Source organism: Nicotiana attenuata, unplaced genomic scaffold (assembly GCF_001879085.1).
Source record: "Nicotiana attenuata strain UT unplaced genomic scaffold, NIATTr2, whole genome shotgun sequence".
NCBI lineage: Eukaryota > Viridiplantae > Streptophyta > Magnoliopsida > Solanales > Solanaceae > Nicotiana > Nicotiana attenuata.
In genome coordinates, this window is record NW_017674036.1 from 65,184 (window position 1) to 84,355 (window position 19,172).

A 19,172-nucleotide genomic window follows, 5' to 3' on the forward strand; every position below is an offset into this window, starting at 1 on the left:
CTAGAGGTATGTAATATCTAATATTTTATATAAATTATTCTTTTTGATTCTTGGTGTTTCAGTTAATCTAGTAGCTGATCAGAAGAAGATGTTTTACCTCCACAAAAATAGTGTAAAACTCAATCATATGCACTGTATTCGATCGGCAGGATGTTGATCCATTCGTATTAATGCCTTTACAATAACATGAACTAAGTAAATCGTATTGATGAAATGACACACTTCAAAGTAATTTAATTGTTGATGTGAAGTTTGTCTACTACTTGGAGTACTCTTTTCGATTCATGACTTTTGCTATTGATCACTTGATTATGAACTATATATTGCGCTTGAGAATGTTTGTTTGTACCTATGCAGAATACCGGCTGCATTAGGCAAAAGATATGTGAAGAGGAGTCAGCCATTTGAACTCATGGTGCTAGTTGGTCTGTTTTAGTTATAAGAAATTGCTAAGACTTCAATTTCAGAAATGGTGGAGGAAATATGTTAGAAGATAATGCTATGCAGGTAGGAAATGTTTGGTATTTAAGCTGATTGATGAGAATTTGTTCATATTGGAAGTTAAGTGATGATACTCCTTACTCCAAGTTACACTATTGTCATGCAATTAGAGATATTTTCATTTGATTATTCCTCTAAGTGAATTGCACATATAGAACACATTGATTATGAAAGAGACTAAGTGAATAGTGAAAGCATTGAAATAAATGAGCAGTGTAACCTGAGAGATGTTCTTAAATTCTTTTTGGAAAAAAAGGAGCTAGTCCCCTTTTCGTGATCAACTACAATATTGTTGTTTCAGGAGAAAAACTAGTCTATACCAACAATTCACGCAACATGTTCGGCGTTTTATTAAGAATTCTAGAGACGAGTTAGATAACTTGAATAATAGTTTCATCTAGAATCTCTTCTACACTAGTCCTACAAAAAAATGAGGCTCAATTCACACCTCTTCTGCATGGTTCTCTAACAAAACTGTAGTGCAGATGTGCCTGTAATGAAGTATGATTTGAACTTCCATTCTATGAGGAAGATGAGGTAATAACCATGAAGAGTAACCTGTGATCATATTACACTTCAAGGTGAAGGAGGAGACATATCTTGACTTGGTGGTATTGCCTGTTCTGCACATGATGGAGGTGAAGGTCGAGGTGGTGGAATGTTTGGTGGTGGAGGTGAAGAAGATATTTGAGTTGGTGGGGGTGGAGAAGGTGGCGTCGGAGGCGATGATATGCTTGGTGGAGGTGGAGAGAATGTAGGAGGTGGTGTACAGCTTGGTGGAGGTGGCGGTGGACTAGCATTGCAAGGAGTTGGAGGTGGTGGAGGTGACAATGTTGGAGGTGGGGGAGAATAAATTGGAGGTGATAAAGGTGGTGGAGATGATGGTGGCTCAATAGGTGGCGGTGGAGATGGTGATGGCAGTGGCGGTGATGGTTGTGGTGGAGGTGAACAAGAACAACAATTGGTTGGTGGAGGGGTAGGTAATGGAGGTGGTAATGCACATTTGAAAGTGTTACAATCAACTTTTTTAGACAAAAATCTCTGGCAATCCAATGCAGGTCTTTGCATAGGCCTTCCTCTAAGACAATTCTGTTGATCAGCAAATGCATTCAGATTTAGACAAGCTGGACTCTCTTCATAAAAGTAGTTGTTGTCATAGACAAACTTGTTCAAATTTGGAAGTCTACATATGTTGTCAGATATCTTCCCAGACAACATATTATGACCCAAATTCAACTGCTCCAAGCTCTCCATATTTCCAATACTCTCAGGTAAAGTACCAACAATTTGATTATAACTCAAATCCAACACTGTCAAGTTCTTCAGTATTCCAATCTCATTAGGCAAACATGAATGGAAATTGTTATTTATAAGAAGCAATTCATTCAATGTTTTAGCCATTTTTCCCAAACTAACCGGTATACATCCCTTAAACTTGTTGTTTGCCAAAACCATGACAGAAACAGGCGAATTCCCAAAGTTATCAGGCAACTCAGAAGAAAATCTGTTATTGTTAATAAACAAAGCATCAAAACTCCTTTCAAAAACTTGCCTTGGTAGCTCACCTTCAAACTCATTGAACCTCAAATCAAGAAACCTCAAATTAGGCAATTGGACTACCACATCAGGAAACTTGCCAACGAACCGATTGTTACTAACATCTAACTCAAAAAGGAGCTTCAAATTCAAGAAACTCTCAGGGATAGTACCACAAAACCTATTTGAGTTTATATGAAACAATGCAATATCATATAACAGGCCTAATTCATGTGGAAGAGTACCAGCTATATCGCCATGGTTGATATCGATACCAGCAACAGTGAGTTCAGAGGGTTCATCAAGAGATGGCCAACAGAAAACTCCAGTGTAGTTACACACATTAGATCCTATCCAATTCGCGGTTATATTGTGAGGATCAGAGAGAATGGCTTCTTTCCAAGCTTGTAATGCAATGTATGCATTCTTTAACCTAAAATTCTCAAAATTAAGTGATGGATTGATGGCAAGAATATCACCATTGTAGGATAAGAGCTTTCTACGGTTAGTATATTCGATATTAGGGACCCCCAAATGATCATTACTAGAATTAGATATTTGATAAGTGGTGGATGCATTGAAGAGAATAGGGAAAATGACTAGGTAGAATAATGTGTTTAGGCCAGAACTATGACCTGCAAAATGGTGCATGTTCATTTAAGAAACAAAACTTGTTATATTGAGTCTTGTTTCAGTGAGGAAAAATGAATGAGAATGAAAAAAGAAGTGAAAAAGTTGATCTGGCTTTGCTGTTATTTGATTTGTTGTTTTCTCTTTGAGGTAAGTCTTTCGATATTTAACCCCAAAAAAAGAAAAAGTCTTTGATTTGTTAATTGGATGAGCTTTTTCAGCTTGTTCGTCGTCATCGGACTTCTGTTGAAACAGATTCAATTTATTTCGTCAATATAATTTCATTAAGCGTCCTTAATCTGTTGTATATAATTTATATCCTAATTAATATTAAATTTTATAAATGGAATGATATTTTTAATTGACGATTATCTGACACTGATATATAGAAAACTGAGATAAAGCTATTGAAATATTATAAAGAATATGTGGTTCAAAGTTTTATTATAATTTGTACTCCATGTAATAGGAATAATAACTTAAATGCTTTAATTTGAGAACTCAAAAAATTATACTCCTAGTAATAATTATCGTAAATATGGAAATGTTCAGTTGTTAGAAAAAAAAAAATGAATTTGAACGTAGAAGTGAAGTACAGTACTGTCAATTTGCTAAGAATTAATTTGTCCTTTTTCTGCAAAGTCTTTACTTCCAACCTCCCCCAAAATAAAATAAAAAATAAAAAAGAAAAATGAAAGAAAAAGTCTTGATCGTTTTAGATCAGCTATTTCAACGTCATGATGCACCTATACTTACTGGTTAACAGTGAAAAAACTTGAAAAAGGAAAAAACAGATCCGTGTAATACTGAAATCATCACTAAATGAGTTAAAAATTATCAGCAAGCCTATAGTAACAAATTATCGAGTTTTCAGGAATTTACTAGTATGTTGTTATATTATATATTATCAAGTTGTAATGTTTAATTCTCATCAGATCCTTCTTTTCCTCTTTTATACTCGAGTCATGTCCACCCCAAAAGAATTTATTAAAAATAAAAGGACAAAAATAATGTATGAGGTAAACTCTTTCAAATATATATATATATATATATATATATACCATTGTCTTCCTCTACATCTATCTAGTTGTTGCAGTTATATAACTAAAGAGGCAAGTAAACAGTTTAATTTCTTCATAACTTTTGTATGCATGGGGTTTCAATGTATGTATTTTGCATATTATATTGTTTTGCAGAATAAAAAGGATATAATGTTGTTACTACAATTTATACATATATCATACAAAAGGAATTGAAATTTAGAAGTGAATATTATTATTTACTATTGGTAGCCCGGCCCGGTGCACGAAGCATCCCACGTTCACTCAGGGTCCGAAAAAGACCGCACCCCAAGAAGAGTGTGATGTAGCAGCCTACCCTAATGCAAGTATCAGTATTCTAAAGCTCTATATATTGTCCGGGATATCTTGTGAGGAGATAAATTTGTACACAAGGAGAATTGCTCCAAACATTAGAATGTGCCCTTAAGATTTCCATAGCTTTTTTCTTTAAATATGCTTCACCATGTGCTTGAATTACCATGCAAAGTTTTGACACAGCCCCAACTCTTAACATCTCTATTAGCACTTGTTTTGTAGCTGAAAATTTAGAAATCAATCCAAGAATCTGAATTGCACTATCATCTGTAGCTGGAGATATCCTTAGTATCCTTTTAGAAATCACTGCAATTCCAGCTGCATGTTTCACTAATTCTGCTCTCCCATCAGCCAAACTACACAAATATAACAAAAGACTGAATACTAATTCAGTTACCCTTTTCTCATTGTTGCTTAATTCGAGTTCAATTAGCTCGAAAATAGCCCCCAATTCTATCATTATTAGCCTGTTTCTTCCTCTTGGACATGCATCTATTAGCACATGTAAAGCTGCTTTTGTAGCTTGTTGAGACACCTTATTTTTGCTGTTTTTGTGCAAAATATTCAACATTTCTTGGAAAAATTCGGGTGTTAGACTCGATAATAGATTTGAACTTGATACTGAGATCACATTTTTCAGGACCATAATTGCATGAGTCTTGATTATTACAACTTGATTGTTGTTGTTGTTGTTGATCATTTCACTCTTCAAAATACATAAAATAGCTTCAATTAGATCATGATTTTCCTTGACAAGTTGCTTGTTTTCATGTGTTGGGCTCCAAACAAGATGGAAAATCCTCAAAGCTTCTTCAAGTCCCACAATTAATTTCCCTTCCTTAAAACTCCTCAATATGAAACAAACCATAGCCTTAATTGCACCAGCTTCATTCAAACACTTCTTATTTTTCTCGTTCTCACTGACCATGTTACCCATTTTCCTTAATGCTTCTACATAAGTCTCGCGATTGTTCATCTGGCGAATTAGCCTGATGACATGTGATTTATTCATAGGATATTTAGGCGATGGAATTTGCTCAATCCCATTCTCAGCATTGCCAATGGTCCAGGATCGGATCAATCGCCCGAGCATATGGTTTGGTGTCAACAACTCGATGTCTCTAGGCAAAGGTTGTTTTGTCACTGGACATGTAGCTATATTTTCGTCTGTCATCAATAACCATTGTTCAATACTTTGACGGTCGTAAGTAATTCCAGTGACTGTTGTCACAGGATCTTTCATTATTTGGAGAGATATAGGACACAAGAAATATTGGGGTATCTCTACTTCTTCCATTTTTTTCTATTTGAAAATTAACAAGAAGAATCTAACTATATATAATACAAGAAAAAAAAAATGGAGAGAAATAGAGTTTTTTTTTTCTTTCTAATGAGAGGTGGTAAAAGAAAGCGGCTAATATATGCATGAATTGTTTGAATGGACAAAGCAAAGGAAGATGTACCAGAAAAGAATCAATTTCTAGATATACGTACTTCAATTATTGTTGCTTTTATTTTATTGTCATTTCGTTTGATTTTTTGGTCCAAGTTTGGACTAGAAGGAGTCGGTCAACGCACGAGGAACAATTGAAACATATACTACCACTCCATAGAAAACACTTTTTGCTGACTTTCTAACATTTTGCAATTTCCACATTCCAGACAAACCATAGTGGCAAAGTGGGGCTAAGCGACAAGTAGACGTAGTAATCACAAGGAAAAATTCTTTAGATACAGTCATTCCACAACCCTTCACGAGAGAACAAATATTATATATGTACAAACAATATTTTCTTTACAAAAACTAATATGTAAACTACATCATCAATAATAAGAAAATAATACAAATTAAAGATTAATTTGGGCTCGAAGGTAAAACCTTTCAACAAATAGCTACAATTATAACTCAAACCAATTAAAAGATAATCAGAGGCGGAGCTAGGATTTGAACCTTATGAGTTCGGGATTAAAATTATTCTAAGTTATTGAATTCTAAATTAAGAATTTGTACATATTCATTGGATTTCTTAATACATATACAGAGTTTGAACAAAAGCTACTGGATTCTGTCGAACCCGCAACCAACATTGTGGCTCCACCCCTGATGATAATAAACTGATACAACTTTGCTACTCGGAAACCACAACTATCAAAAATAAGTTAGTGCGCATGTGCTAGAAACAGGTAAAGCAACGTGAGGTCTTTTGTTGAATGCCTTAACAGAGTTGGAAAGTCTGATTCAAAATTGGCTGAACCTGTACTTCACGATATGAGATACTTGCATGCATGCACGGCGACAAAAATACTTTTTCTCATAGACGGCATAACTTCTAGTTTCATGCACTAGATACGGCTTCTTTCCTAATTCTCTTAAACTAATTTAATGTGAAAACTGGGAATTTTGGTACATTGGATAGTCCTTCAAGTTTGCCATACGAGGCAAAACAAGTTTCGGCTACGCTATTTGTTGTTTATAAATGATAATATGTACGTTTCAGTAGGAACTTTATATTTGGTTTTTTACTTAATATTAGAATGCTTCTTTTCAAAGATAAAACTATTTACCTGTAAGTAACATATTATCAATTTTCTAGTCTTCTTTTGCGTATTCTATTAGTTCGAATCTTCTATCAACATTAATAGCTTCGACTCAGATTTTATATTTGTGTTAAAAAATCTATTTAATATCTATAAGTAAAATATTTCCAAACCCAACAAGTTATTTTTTCCTATATTTCATAATTCTCTTAAATTCTACACTTACACAACTCCTATATATGGAGACGCAACTCAAATTTGAGACTCAAACAACCAACCAATTGACCGATCTAGAGTTTGGTCGATTGAAATATGTGAAACATTATTACTCGTCCTTAATATTCGTCATCTTATCAAATTGTCCAATGTGCAAAAAATTCATTCAATGTATGGAGCATTTTTACTATTTCACATAACTTCGTTGCAATAGAATTTTATATATTTTGTACAAATTGAAAAGATTAATTTTAACACTCTCGTTTTTTTCCCCTTTTAATTTCAAAATTTCCTCCTGCGAATGCATGTTATCAATTTATTCACTATTTCCTCCTTTGGATGAATTCAAGAATTTCTGGTGGACGTGAAACCTCTTTTATACATTTTCATATTTTGATTATTAAGGGGTAGATCACTGGCATCTCAACTTATTCTCCCTCTAGTTTTTTTTACTAATAATACTTTAAAGAGAACTTAAAAATTATGAAAATATTTCCCTTTCCCTTTGATAGTTGTTTAACCAAAAAATTGTTAAACCTTTTAGTTAAACTAATTTATAGAGAGATAAAAGGTAAAACTTAGCCAAACATAATTAACTCTGGATCAGAACATATTGAGTACGAAAATTGGAGAAGAGCAAGCTGATATAATATTTCTTAAGATGATTATCATATATCAAATGGAAATGATAAGCTTACATCTATGAAGGGTTTGCATCATGATCGTAAGAGCACAGAAAGAAAAGAGAGAAAGCTGTTGATAACTAAGAGATTCCCCCTTGTTGGTTCCATAGTGATGACTATAAATGTTGTAGCCAGATCTGGCTTCCGAGAGACCCAGTAATGGTCTCCTGCCTCTCCATATATACTAACGATTTTTCCCTTTTATCTAATGGTCTTTGACCGGCGTGCCTTCTCATGGCTGGGTCCTTTATTACTTACCCCAACATTACGCTTGTTCTGCAATGTAAGCTTTCTAACGGCTTGATCTCGACAGGGACCGTGGCACTCGTCGCCATTACGCCTCGTGGGCACGACCGTGGCTGGGTCGATCTCTTACCGTCCCCTTTAATGATAACCATCTGGTGGTCAGATTTTGACCCATACAATTAGTCCCTCCGCCCGTTGGGGTCGTCTTTTTCGCGAGCTCAATGGGCGGACCCTGTGGATTCAAGAATTAGGAGAAATCTGGTCATTATGCGAGGACGGGATCCTCATGGCAAGGTGGCGACGTGATGTTTTAAGGACTTTACCAGACCGTTACGTCAGTCCGGAGATGGATCGTCACGTCGATTCAGAGTGCCATGAATGCCCGTTATGCGTCATTATGACGCATGTTTCCCAGGCACCGTATCGTTTCCTGTGCCCTTTCAGCTTTTTGGCGGCTCTTGGGTTTCCCGCTCAGGGCATTTATGTTCCTATAAATAGGGGAAACCACCATTCGATTGTTACGCTTTTCGATTTACCTGAGGAATTTTGCAAACTTCCACCTTCTCCAGTATTTCACAATCCTTCTTCTGTCAGAATTTGACGTGATCGTCCTCTTTATTTCTTCATCATCTTGTTTACTTCGATCGAACTAGACAAATGGCTAGTACTTCTTCCCAGACTGACAGATTCGTCGAGGCTCCGGCGCCGGAGAATGATGCACCCTTTCTTGGAGAAGGAATGGAGGTGACAGAAGATGAGGGATTTTCGACTGTGGCTGAGATACAACCCCGTTCAGGAAATTATGGACTGACTTTAACAGCCCTGTCGGAGACGAACCGGAACCTGTCCCTTCCACCATGGATGAAGCGGCGATTACAGCGCTCAAGGCTAAGTGGGGAATCCCAAATCATATCGAAATGGTACCGGCGACGGGGACGGACATAGTACATTTGAACCGCCCGGGGTACTGCACGTTTTACGCGTATCCTTTTGTTGTCGGATATACGTTTCCTCTCCCCTCTCTAGTGGTAGACTTCTGCCGCTTCTACGAAGTGTGCCCGGCTCAGCTCTCACCGTACGTATACAAGCTCTTCCTTATGCTCATCAAGTATGCGGAGCTCGCCGGTCGAGGGATTACTTTAGGGAACATGCTTCATATTTTTGCTCCTCAATTTCTTCGGGGCACGATGATCCACATGCCCCATCGAGGAACCAAGAGTTTGATGGTAAAGATGGATGATAAGGCTAATCGCCGATTCTGGGAAAGCTATTTTTATGTGCGGACAGAGCACCTTGTAGTGGACTCGACAGGGTTCCCTGAGACGTGGAACTTTGCTCGTAAGTTTTCCTTTGCTTATTTTGCGATTCCTCTTAAGGTGGTCGTTGATCGTTCTTCTCTATGTGATATTGCTAAGGACTTATTTTCGTTTTTGCAGCCGAGAGATTACCTCCCCCTCCAGTTGACAACATCCATGAGTGGGTGAACGCAATTCTTCCCCATACAATGGGTATTCGTGAGTGGGCGTCCTTCCACGAAAAATATGGGCGTAAGCCTCTCACTGGTGAGTCGGCCTTCTACAGTTTTTTTTCTTTTTCCTCTTGTCGTTATACAATCATCTTTCTTTGTTGGCAGGGAGAGCGCGAAGGACGAGGGCTCCTCCGCTCGCATTCCGTCAACCGGCGCCCCCTGCCCGTCCTGTGCCGAGGGCCGCTATCCGGCCTACATTGAGAGCCACTACCTAATCTGCACCTGCGGCCGAAGCCATGTGCTCGGGGGCTATTCCTCAACTTGAGACTCTGATTTCTACCGTTCGCTCAACGGGCGAGTCTTCCCATGCTGGTAGTGGAGAGGCCCCGTCGAAGAGACGACAGGTGGTGTTGGAAGTGATTCCTTATGCTGAAATATCTTCGAGGGGCGACCTTCCCTTGGCGGTGTCCGAAATTGACGGTGGTGCTAACCCGGCCGCAGAGGCTACGCCCGTTGTGAGCGGTCAACAGACTGACGTGGCGGAGAGACAGAGTCCCGAGACTGGTGTTGCTATCTTGGGCAGTCCTTCGTCATCCCCACCGAACCGCGCTTCTTCTTCGGCCGAAGAGAGGGGAAAATGCATCGCGGTTGATAATTACGAGTCTGAATCCGACCTCGATCCTGACAATGTTAGGATATTCGAGGAGGGATTTACCCAAACTGTGGTAAGGGCGGGAGGTCCTTCCCGAATACCCGAAATTCCATCAAACCTCAATCTTCTGCAAGACACGGTGGATTTTGTGCCGCAGTTTGACCTTCGATGCTAAGCCACAGAAAGCGGAGCTCTTCAAGGCGTCAGCGACGCCGAATTGTCACGTGGCGTGGCCGCAATGGGCCTAAGGGTAAGTTTCTCTTCCTTGTTTGTCCCCCCCCCCCTTTTTTGTATGTCCTTGGCCTTTATCGACTCTTTTCTTTGCTTTCAGTCTTACATACCGGAGATCGAGAGTGCTCGCAGGGCCGAGACTCTGGCCAAGATTTTTCTGATGATGCTTGAAAAGTATCAGCGATATCACAACAAATGTCGTGAGATGCATGAACGGCTCAAGGCGGGTACTGGCACCCAATCCCTCGGGGAGGAGTTGGAGAAAAGGGATCAGGAGCTGATGCAGTCCATTCGCAGATGTAGTGAGCTTGAGGAGCTGCTCCGTACCAAGGACAAAGAGCTTGAGTTAGGAAAGGGGTCGCTGCAGAGTGCGAGCATCTTCCGGCGAAGGTGCTATTGTTGCAAACCGAACTCGATAAGAATGCCGCCAGAGTTGAAGCTTTGAGTGCAAAATGGATGGGGAAGCTAACCGAGCTGGCCGAGCTGGAGAGAAAAGTAGCCCAGCTAGAAAATGCCGAGAGCGCTCGGGCGTCGGCTTAGGCAAGAGCGGCAGCGCTGGAGGACATTATCCGCATCCTCAAATATGAGCAGGAGTATGAGAGGGCAACGACCACACTGAGGGAGGCACGGCTCTATGGTGCATTGGAAAAATTGACCAGGAAGCCTCAAACTTGGGAGACCAGGTCGTGACCCTCGAGGCCGAAAAGGCGCAATTACTGGCTCAAGTTGAGTCCACCCCGTTGTTCCTCATCACTTGCATGAGCTGTGGGTCCACGCCGAGGCCCAACGAGACATATACTAGGTTTATGGGAGGCGGGCAGTTTTTCCGAGGCTGCTTTTGAAGAAGCTCGGGCGAAGGCACGCGAGGCTCGTGTCAATTGCGGCTACGACCCCGCGACACCGGAGGTTGGTGAGGCGCTGATGTTGAGGAGGGGTTTCCTGGAGGCAATGATGGGGAGGCGGGTAGTGTTTTCGAGGCTGCTTTTGAAGAAGTTCGGGCGAAGTCACGCGAGGCTCGTGTCAATTGCGGCTACGACCCCGCGACACCTGAGGTTGGTGAGGAGGGGTTTCCTGGAGACAATGATGGGGAGAACGGCAGTGATGACGCCGAGTGACAAGTTGCTGCAGCTTTAGTACTCTTTTTTTTGTTCATTTTTGCCTTTTTTTGGGCCTGTTTTTGCCTTTCGTACGGTGCGGCTGTTGCGCACGTATATTTAAATAAAACAGTTGCCTCACCTTTATGTATCTTTTTATTCCCTCTTCCTTTTCCTCGTTTGTTACATATCTTTTACTTTTTGCGCGGACTTTTGGATTCTCCTCTCTTTTTTCTTTTTAGCGATGAGTCTCTAACCTTTTCGATTGGGAGTCCGATTTACCGACTTAACCATCCTTGGTTCAAACGATGTTGAATTTAGACTCGTCATTTTGGACGAAGTCACTTTCTACTCGAACATTCAAGTGGGATTGGGTTTTGACTTGCCAATGTAGGTGGAGTCAACATTTTCATATGTATTTGAGCGGGGTCAAACTTGGAATCTCCATCTCGGGCGAAGTCAGTTTCTGACTTGTGTTCGAGGTCGAACTTGGAGTTGCCGTCTTAGGTGTAGTCAGTTTCTGACTCGTATTCGAACGAGCTCGAACTCTTTATTTTATTTGACGGTAGCCGGCGGCTGTAAAGGTGTTATTCTAAGCGAGGTTGAATCATATCCTACTTGATTCGATGATAGCTAGTGGTCGTAAAGGTGCCAATTCGGGTGAGATCGAATTGCGACCTATTTGCTTTGACGACGGTCGGTGGCCGCAAAGGTGTTAATTCGAACGAGGTCAAATTGCGACCTATTGTAAGTTCGAGCGAGATCAACCCTTCTTTTGGCGATGGCCGTTGGCCGTAGGGTGTTAATTCGAGCAAGATCAAAATGGTAACCCATTGTAAGTTCGAGTTAGGCCGAACCCTTCTTTGGCGATGGCCGTTGGCTGTAGGGGTGTTATTTCGAGCAAGGTCGAAATGGTAACCCATTGTGAGTTTGAGTTAGGTCGAACCCTTCTTTCGGCGATGGCCGTTGACCGTAGGGGTGTTATTCGAGCAAGGTCAAAATGGTAACCCGATGTATTTTCGCTGGGGGACACTACTCGTCGTTGCGTTTTATATGCATGCGTCGAGGAAAGCCTTGACTTGCTTAATTTCAATTTCATTTGGAGGGTACTGTGCGTTTCCTGGGTGAGTCCCAGTTCTCAATTTTACTTTCATTGTAGAATGATGTTTGTTTCCTGGGTAAGTCCCAGTCCGCTCAATTTTGCTTTCATTAGAGAATGCTGTGTCTTTCCTGGGTGAGTCCCAGTCCGCTCAATTTTGCTTTCATTAGAGAATGCTGTGTGTTTCCTGGGTGAGTCCGAGTCCGCTCAATTTTGCTTTCATTGGAGAATGTTGTGTGTTTCTTGGGTGAGTCCCAGTCCGCTCAATTTTGCTTTAATTGGAGAAAGCTGTGCGTTTCCAGTTTTGAACCAACAAAAGAGTGAAGATAAACCAAAATGAGATCGTTTGTTACCTCGTCCTAACAAGCTGGTGAAAGAATTAGCGGCGTTATAGGGTTACTCACTCCGCCTAGTGCTCGAATAGAGGTTTCAGATTTGGCGGTCGTGCTCGGCTTCGTCGTTGACAGCATCAAGGCTTCTCACGGGTTGGGCCCACCTTCTTTTCAAAGATAAAACTATTTACCTGTAAGTATATAATCAATTTTCTAGTCTTCTTTTGCGTATCCTATTAGTTCGAATCTTCTATTAACATTAATAGCTTCGACTCAGATTTCATATTTGTGTTAAAAAATCTATTTAATGTCTATAAGAAAAATATTTCCAAACCCAACAAGTTATTTTGTCCTATATTTCATAATTCTCTTAAATTCTACACTTACACAACTCCTATATATGGAGACGCAACTCAAATTTGAGACTCCAACAACCAACCAATTGACCGATCTAGAGTTTGGTCGATTGAAATATGTGAAACATTATTACTCGTCCTTAATATTCGTCATCTTATCAAATTGTCCAATGTGCAAAAAATTCATTCAATGTATGGAGCATTTTTACTATTTCACATAACTTCGTTGCAATAGAATTTTATATATTTTGTACAAATTGAAAAGATTAATTTTAACTCTCTCGTTTTTTTCCCCTTTTAATTTCAAAATTTCCTCCTGCGAATGCATGTTATCAATTTATTCACTATTTCCTCCTTTGGATGAATTCAAGAATTTCTGGTTGTTTAACCAAAAATTAGATTTTAGGTCAAAGCTTGAATTTAGAAGAACTCGGGTTACTGATAATCGGAAAAAGTATATAAGAAAGAGATTTTGAATAATATAATCAGAAAGCAAATAAAACAAAGTATATTCCAGTAGTGTTTTTCGTGTCCCCTACAGATGTTGTGACTTTCTCTTTTTATAGTTAATTTTAAGAGAAAGTGTAATGCCTTTGTCTTAATGCAATTACGAGCAATAAATGACATTGAAAGAAACGTTACTCAATCATTCATATTAAATACAAATTCTCTAACGTATTTGGCATTTAATGTTGTATTTGGACTCTTTTTCGCTATCAGATTCTTCAATTCCTTCTGATCTTCGAACTTTAAATGACTCGAACAGGTACGAGTCTCGTTTCATTTGAATAATAGCTCGTGCCTTTAAGTATCTTCTCTCCCGCATCTGTTGTTGCTCGTGCCTTCTAACTGATTACCACGCTTTGACTATTTGACCGATCCACGTGTCATGACACGTCATCTTCAATATTTAAATTGAGTTTTTTCCCAATACAGATAGTACCCCCACTTTCCATTTATTTATCAATTAAATATTTGGGAAGTGGATCTTTCATTAAAAAGGAAATTTTTGCCATAATCAATGCTATGACAGTACTAACGCTTCAGTTGTCTTTTCTATTTAATGCATTGCATACGTGTCACCCTCTCATTAGCTTTGCAATTTCTGCAGCCTTTTTTCAAGGCTTCTTCAACTCCTCTATTCACGAAGTGATAGTTGCCTTTATTATAGGCTTTCCATCATTACACTTCTTAGTCTTTGACGGTTGCTTTTATATAAACTTAACCCTTCTTCCACAAATTTTTACCACGGTCGCCCATCAGTATAAATTCAATTTTTCCTTTCACCTTTTACCACATAAAACTTTTTCCTTGAACGCTTGAATTGTGCGAATCTCTGTTTACTTCTTTCTCTTCTTCATCATGTCTTCTTCGAACCCTAACCCTAAGAGAGTTCCTATTTTAGACAATTTTCCCAATGCTCCTGTTAGACATAGAAGAGGTGGGGGACTTCGTAGTTTAGGATCTTCTCGTGGTGGTGGTTCTGTCATGCCTTCTCCTAGCCATGGTTCTTCCTCTAGAACTAGAGGTTCTTTTTCTCAAAAATCATCTTCTAAGAGCAAGGAGGCCTCTGAACCAATACAGGAACCCTTGGTAGAAGAAATAGTTCCTAACGATTTATCTTTTCAACATGATGGACAATCACTTCAGACCCAAATTTCTGGTTTGGATCGAGTTGATGCTTACCCCACTATGATTACAGAGATTTTAGCTCCCATAGTTCGCAAAGATTGTCACTGGAGTAATGATTTTCCCATTGTAATCCCCAATCCAAATCAGAGGATTACTTCATATATGACTGGATTCTCTTTCGTTTACACATACTCTTTTACTCTTGGGTTTAAACCAGCTATTGACCCAGTAATTCTCGATTTCTGTCGTTTCTTCAAAGTTTGTCTAGCACAGGTTGGCCCGCTTGTATGGAGGGCTGTTGCTTGTTTAAGGCATCTGGCCAATTTAGCAAACGTTAATTTTACCTTCTCCCACCTAATTCATCTATACTCCCTAGACTTTTTCTTAATGGAGTCTTTACCTTAGTGGCTAGGAGTAAGAGAGTTTTGGTAAGCCCAGAAGATGATAAGGATCGTGGCTGGTATGCCCGTTTTGTTGTTGCTCCCACAGTTGGTTTAGTGGGTGAACAAAACGTTCCCTTCCCTGAGAAGTGGAATTTTGCACGTAAGTTTTTCATCTCTCCCGTACCTCTTTCTTTTGAGTTTACAAATTTCTTTAACTTTGTTTCTCTTCTTTTTTTCTTTCTTTAGCAACCATGGGAGTTATGGAGAACATTCCCAATTTTCGTGGTTGGGCAGATAAATTGTTGAAGATTGCTCCTATGGAGGCTAGGTCTTGGAAATTTATTTCCAATCGTCATGGTTGGAAAGTAAAGACTAACGGTATGAGTTTTTATCTTTCTCGTATGTAAGATATTTCTCTTTATTGCCTTAACTTTCAATTTTCTCTTTGTCAGGTTTCGCTATTCGAGGTGTTACTGCTGAAGTAGTTGCAGCTTCTCGTTTAGGAACTCAACTTTCTTTAGAAAGTGCTCAGGATATTCTTCTGAAAAGAAAAACCGCAGACGATGATAGCTCCGACGAAGAAGAGGAGGATGGTTCCTTGGTGAAAAGGCCAAGAGTTCGGAGACATATCGTCTCTGATGAAGCTGAAGTTTCACATCATCTTTCTCCAACATAGCCACCGCTGCCTGACTTTGATGAACGACATAGTTCATTCTACTTTGAAGGTATGCCCCTTTTTTCCTTAATTTTGCCAAAATTTTTCTGAAATTCTAATTTTTCTTTCCTTATCATTTTCAGGCCAACCTTATTGGTACAGAGCTGATGAGCAGAATTTCTTTATTAGAGAAGGTGGCACGTGACTCTGAAAAGGCTGTTCTTGATTCAGAGAGGGAAGCTCGTGACTTTCAGTTGGAAGCAGCTAATTGGAAGGACCAATTTGATAGTACTCAAATAACGATAGAAGATTTACAAGAGAGCAGGAATAACCTGGAACAGCAGGTGAGAGCATTAACTTCAGAGCTTGCGATTGTTAAGGCTTCTTCAAGTCAGGCTGAGAAAGAAAGAGAGCGTCTCGAGTCTTCTTTCTCAGAACAATTATCTAAATCAAGTGAAGAGATTAGAGAGCTGAGAGCTCTTTTAAGCCAAAAAGAAATTTATGCTGGAGACTTGATGCAGAATTTGACTCAAACCCAAGAAAATCTGCGAACTTCTGAAGACCAGGTGAAGGCCTTAGAAAAATCTCATGCCTCTCTCCAAGCCTCTTATAACTCAGCTCTGAATGAAAATGAGAGTCTCAAAAATGAAATTGCTGCTTGGGAAAGAGATTATGAGCTTCTTGAAGATAAGGCTGCAGTTGATGTAAGCTGGGCTTTTCTGAACTCCCGACGTGATGCCTTATTTGAAGCCAGCCAAGAAAACTTTAATCTGGAGTCAGAGTTAGCTAAGGTGATGGAAACTATTGAAAAAGCTCAACAACCATTGGACTTCCCTTCTCCCGCGATTGAAGTTTCCGAAGCTGAAGCTACCGGAGTCGATGTTCCCGTGACCGCTGGAATTGCCTCGGGTGATGCACCCTCTTCAAGCTCAATCGTTCCCCTTACTGCAAGTCAAGTTGAAACTTCATCTACTGAGACTCCAATGGTTGGAAATCAACCCACTTTCGTTGGTGATGCTGTTCCAGTTGAGCACGCTGATGATCCTCCTTCAATCCTTTCCTCTCAGTAAAAATTTATATCTATTTTTGAATTCCTTTTTGCAGGTACCTATTTGGAAAACTGTATTTAAAGCTTTTGGGTTCATTTGAGAGTTTTTGTAATCAAACCCTTGGCTACTATTTGAGGGTTGATTTTTGGAAATACAAGTCCCCAAGTCTTGTTATGGGGCATTTAGTAAAAACAATTTGATGACTAAGTTTATACTTAGTCTTTAGTTTTTTAAATATTAGGAAGCTTTTATTTATCATTGCACTTCTGTATGTTCTATCCTTGCCTTTTTATTTTTAAGGACTTAAAGAATAGTCTGCATTTTTATTCTTTGAAAAATGCTTCTGCTAATCCCATGACTAAATAACATGAGTTTTATAAAAGAGGGCCCTTTTATATTTTGACACTTAATGAAGAAGACGTCTCAACTTCGTAATGGTGTGATCATACGATAAAAGAAATAGGAACACACATGTTTTTTGCAATGACTTTGACAAGTTTTTATTTCTGAACTTTGACAAGTTTTGACTAATACTTTACATGTATTTGAATTACATCTATAACTTTCTCGCAACTGTTTTCCTTGTAACAGATTTATACAAAAGAAGAACAATAGATACGGGGTTTTTCCTTATAACCCGTTTTAGTACATAGTTCTTTTAGCTCTAGAACATTAAGAAGAGTTTGAGAGATGACTCCATTGTTCTTATGGGAAAGAATACTATGATGAGTGCCATTGTTCTCATGGGAAAGAATACTATAATGAATGCCATGACTTCGTAATTTTCACTCCGTACTTGATTCTTCTAGGCTTGATTTTCTAAATCTTCTATGCCTTTTTGATACACATGAATGTATATACTATGTAGTCCCCCAAGTGTTTGAGTGTTGAAGTATGAAGCCTCGAGCACTTGGTAGTCTCCTTCACGTGGTCCTTTTCCTGAAAAGGAAATACATACGGGACTCGGGGGTGCGATTATAGATGAAGAATGCTTAACCCGTGTATACTTCTATCAGAATAATTGTAACCCTGGGCTAGGAATTTTAGTTTATTCCATTTTGCCTTACAGGTCGTGACTCATCATTTAGTACGGGTTCGCGTTTTGCCTATCATCTAAAATCGTTAGTAAAATTTTAACAATTCAAAAAATATAATTCAACATGGTGATACCTGACCGTGGGTTTTGCCTTAGAAGTAGTACCTCTTCAAATGAACTGCATTCCAATGTGAAGGAAGCACCTTCCCATCCATTGTTTCCAACTCGTATGCTCCTTTTCCTGCAATATCTCGAACTTTGTAAGGTCCTTCCCAGGTTGGACTTAGTTTACCCGTGTTGGCTGCCTTTGTAGATTGAAAAACCTTTTTAAGCACGAAGTCCCCAGTTTTGAAGTATCGCAGTCGTGCTTTCCGGTTGTAATATCGTTCGATCATTTATTTTTGTGCTGCCATTCTTATTAATGCGGCTTCTCTCTTGCCTTCCAGTAGATCCAAATTGACCTGCATCTCTTCATCATTAGATTCTTGTGTTGTTTGTGAGAATCTTGTACTCGGTTCTCCTATTTCAACTGGGATTAATGCTTCAGCTCCATAAACTAAAGAGAAAGGAGTTTCACCCGTGCTCGTCTTTGTTGTCGTGCGATATGCCCATAAAACTCCGGGTAACACTTCAGGCCAATTACACTTTGATTCCTCTAAACGTTTCTTCAAATTGTTGATTATGACTTTGTTCGTTGATTCTGCTTGCCCATTGCCTACTGGGTGATAAGGTGTAGATGTGATTCTTTTAATTTGCCAATTCTCAAAAAACTCAGTGACTTTAGCTCCGATAAATTGAGGGCCATTGTCGCATACAATCTCCTTTGGTACACCAAATCGGCAGATGATATTACGCCAATTGAAGTCTCTGACCTCCTTTTCTCGTACCTGTTTAAATGCTCCTGCCTCTACCCATTTAGTGAAGTAATCAGTAAGCACGAGCAAAAATTTTACCTGTCCTTTTGCTTGTGGTAATGGACCCACGATATCCATTCCCCACTTCATGAATGGCCATGGTGATATGACCGGATGTAACAACTCCGCAGGTCTATGCATGTTGTTACCGTACCTTTGACATTTATCACATTTAGCTACAAACCTTTCTGCTTCTTCCTCCATTTTAGGCCAATAATATCCTGCTCTAATCAAGGTTCTAACCAATGATCTTCCTCCTGCGTGATTCCCGCAATGCCCCTCATGTATTTCCCTCATTACATATTCCGTTTGAGAAGGTCCGAGGCATCTTGCTAATGGAACACCGAACATCTTACGATAAAGATTCCCTTGTTTTAAACAGTAACGAGCAGCCTTTTTGCGAAGTGCATGTGCTTGCTTTTTGTCATTAGGGATGGTACCATACTGTAAAAAAGCAACAATTTCGTTTCTCCAATCCCAAGTTAAATTATTAAAATTTACCTCATTCTTATCTGGATCGAGAACTCAGTGAAATAAATGTATAA

The 19,172-nt window shown here is 39.4% G+C and overlaps 2 protein-coding genes across 2 annotated transcripts; both read right to left on the reverse strand.

Annotated features, from left to right (window-relative positions):
* Positions 1–710: 710 nt before the first annotated feature.
* On the reverse strand, positions 711–2,780 carry LOC109217864 (leucine-rich repeat extensin-like protein 3). The gene has a single exon (XM_019382150.1). It carries the CDS (start codon positions 2,692–2,694, stop codon positions 1,078–1,080), a length of 1,617 nt encoding a protein of 538 aa, XP_019237695.1. The 5' UTR covers positions 2,695–2,780; the 3' UTR covers positions 711–1,077.
* Positions 2,781–3,772: 992 nt separating this feature from the next.
* Positions 3,773–5,480, reverse strand: LOC109217863 (E3 ubiquitin-protein ligase PUB24-like). The gene has a single exon (XM_019382149.1). The coding sequence runs from the start codon at positions 5,338–5,340 to the stop codon at positions 4,066–4,068; it is 1,275 nt and encodes a 424-aa protein (XP_019237694.1). The 5' UTR covers positions 5,341–5,480; the 3' UTR covers positions 3,773–4,065.
* Positions 5,481–19,172: the final 13,692 nt, after the last annotated feature.

Bases quoted from the DNA above. Each gene is read 5' to 3' on its own strand.
- LOC109217864 (XM_019382150.1), bottom strand. From the start codon at position 2,694: ATGAACATGCACCATTTTGCAGGTCATAGTTCTGGCCTAAACACATTA.
- LOC109217863 (XM_019382149.1), bottom strand. From the start codon at position 5,340: ATGGAAGAAGTAGAGATACCCCAATATTTCTTGTGTCCTATATCTCTC.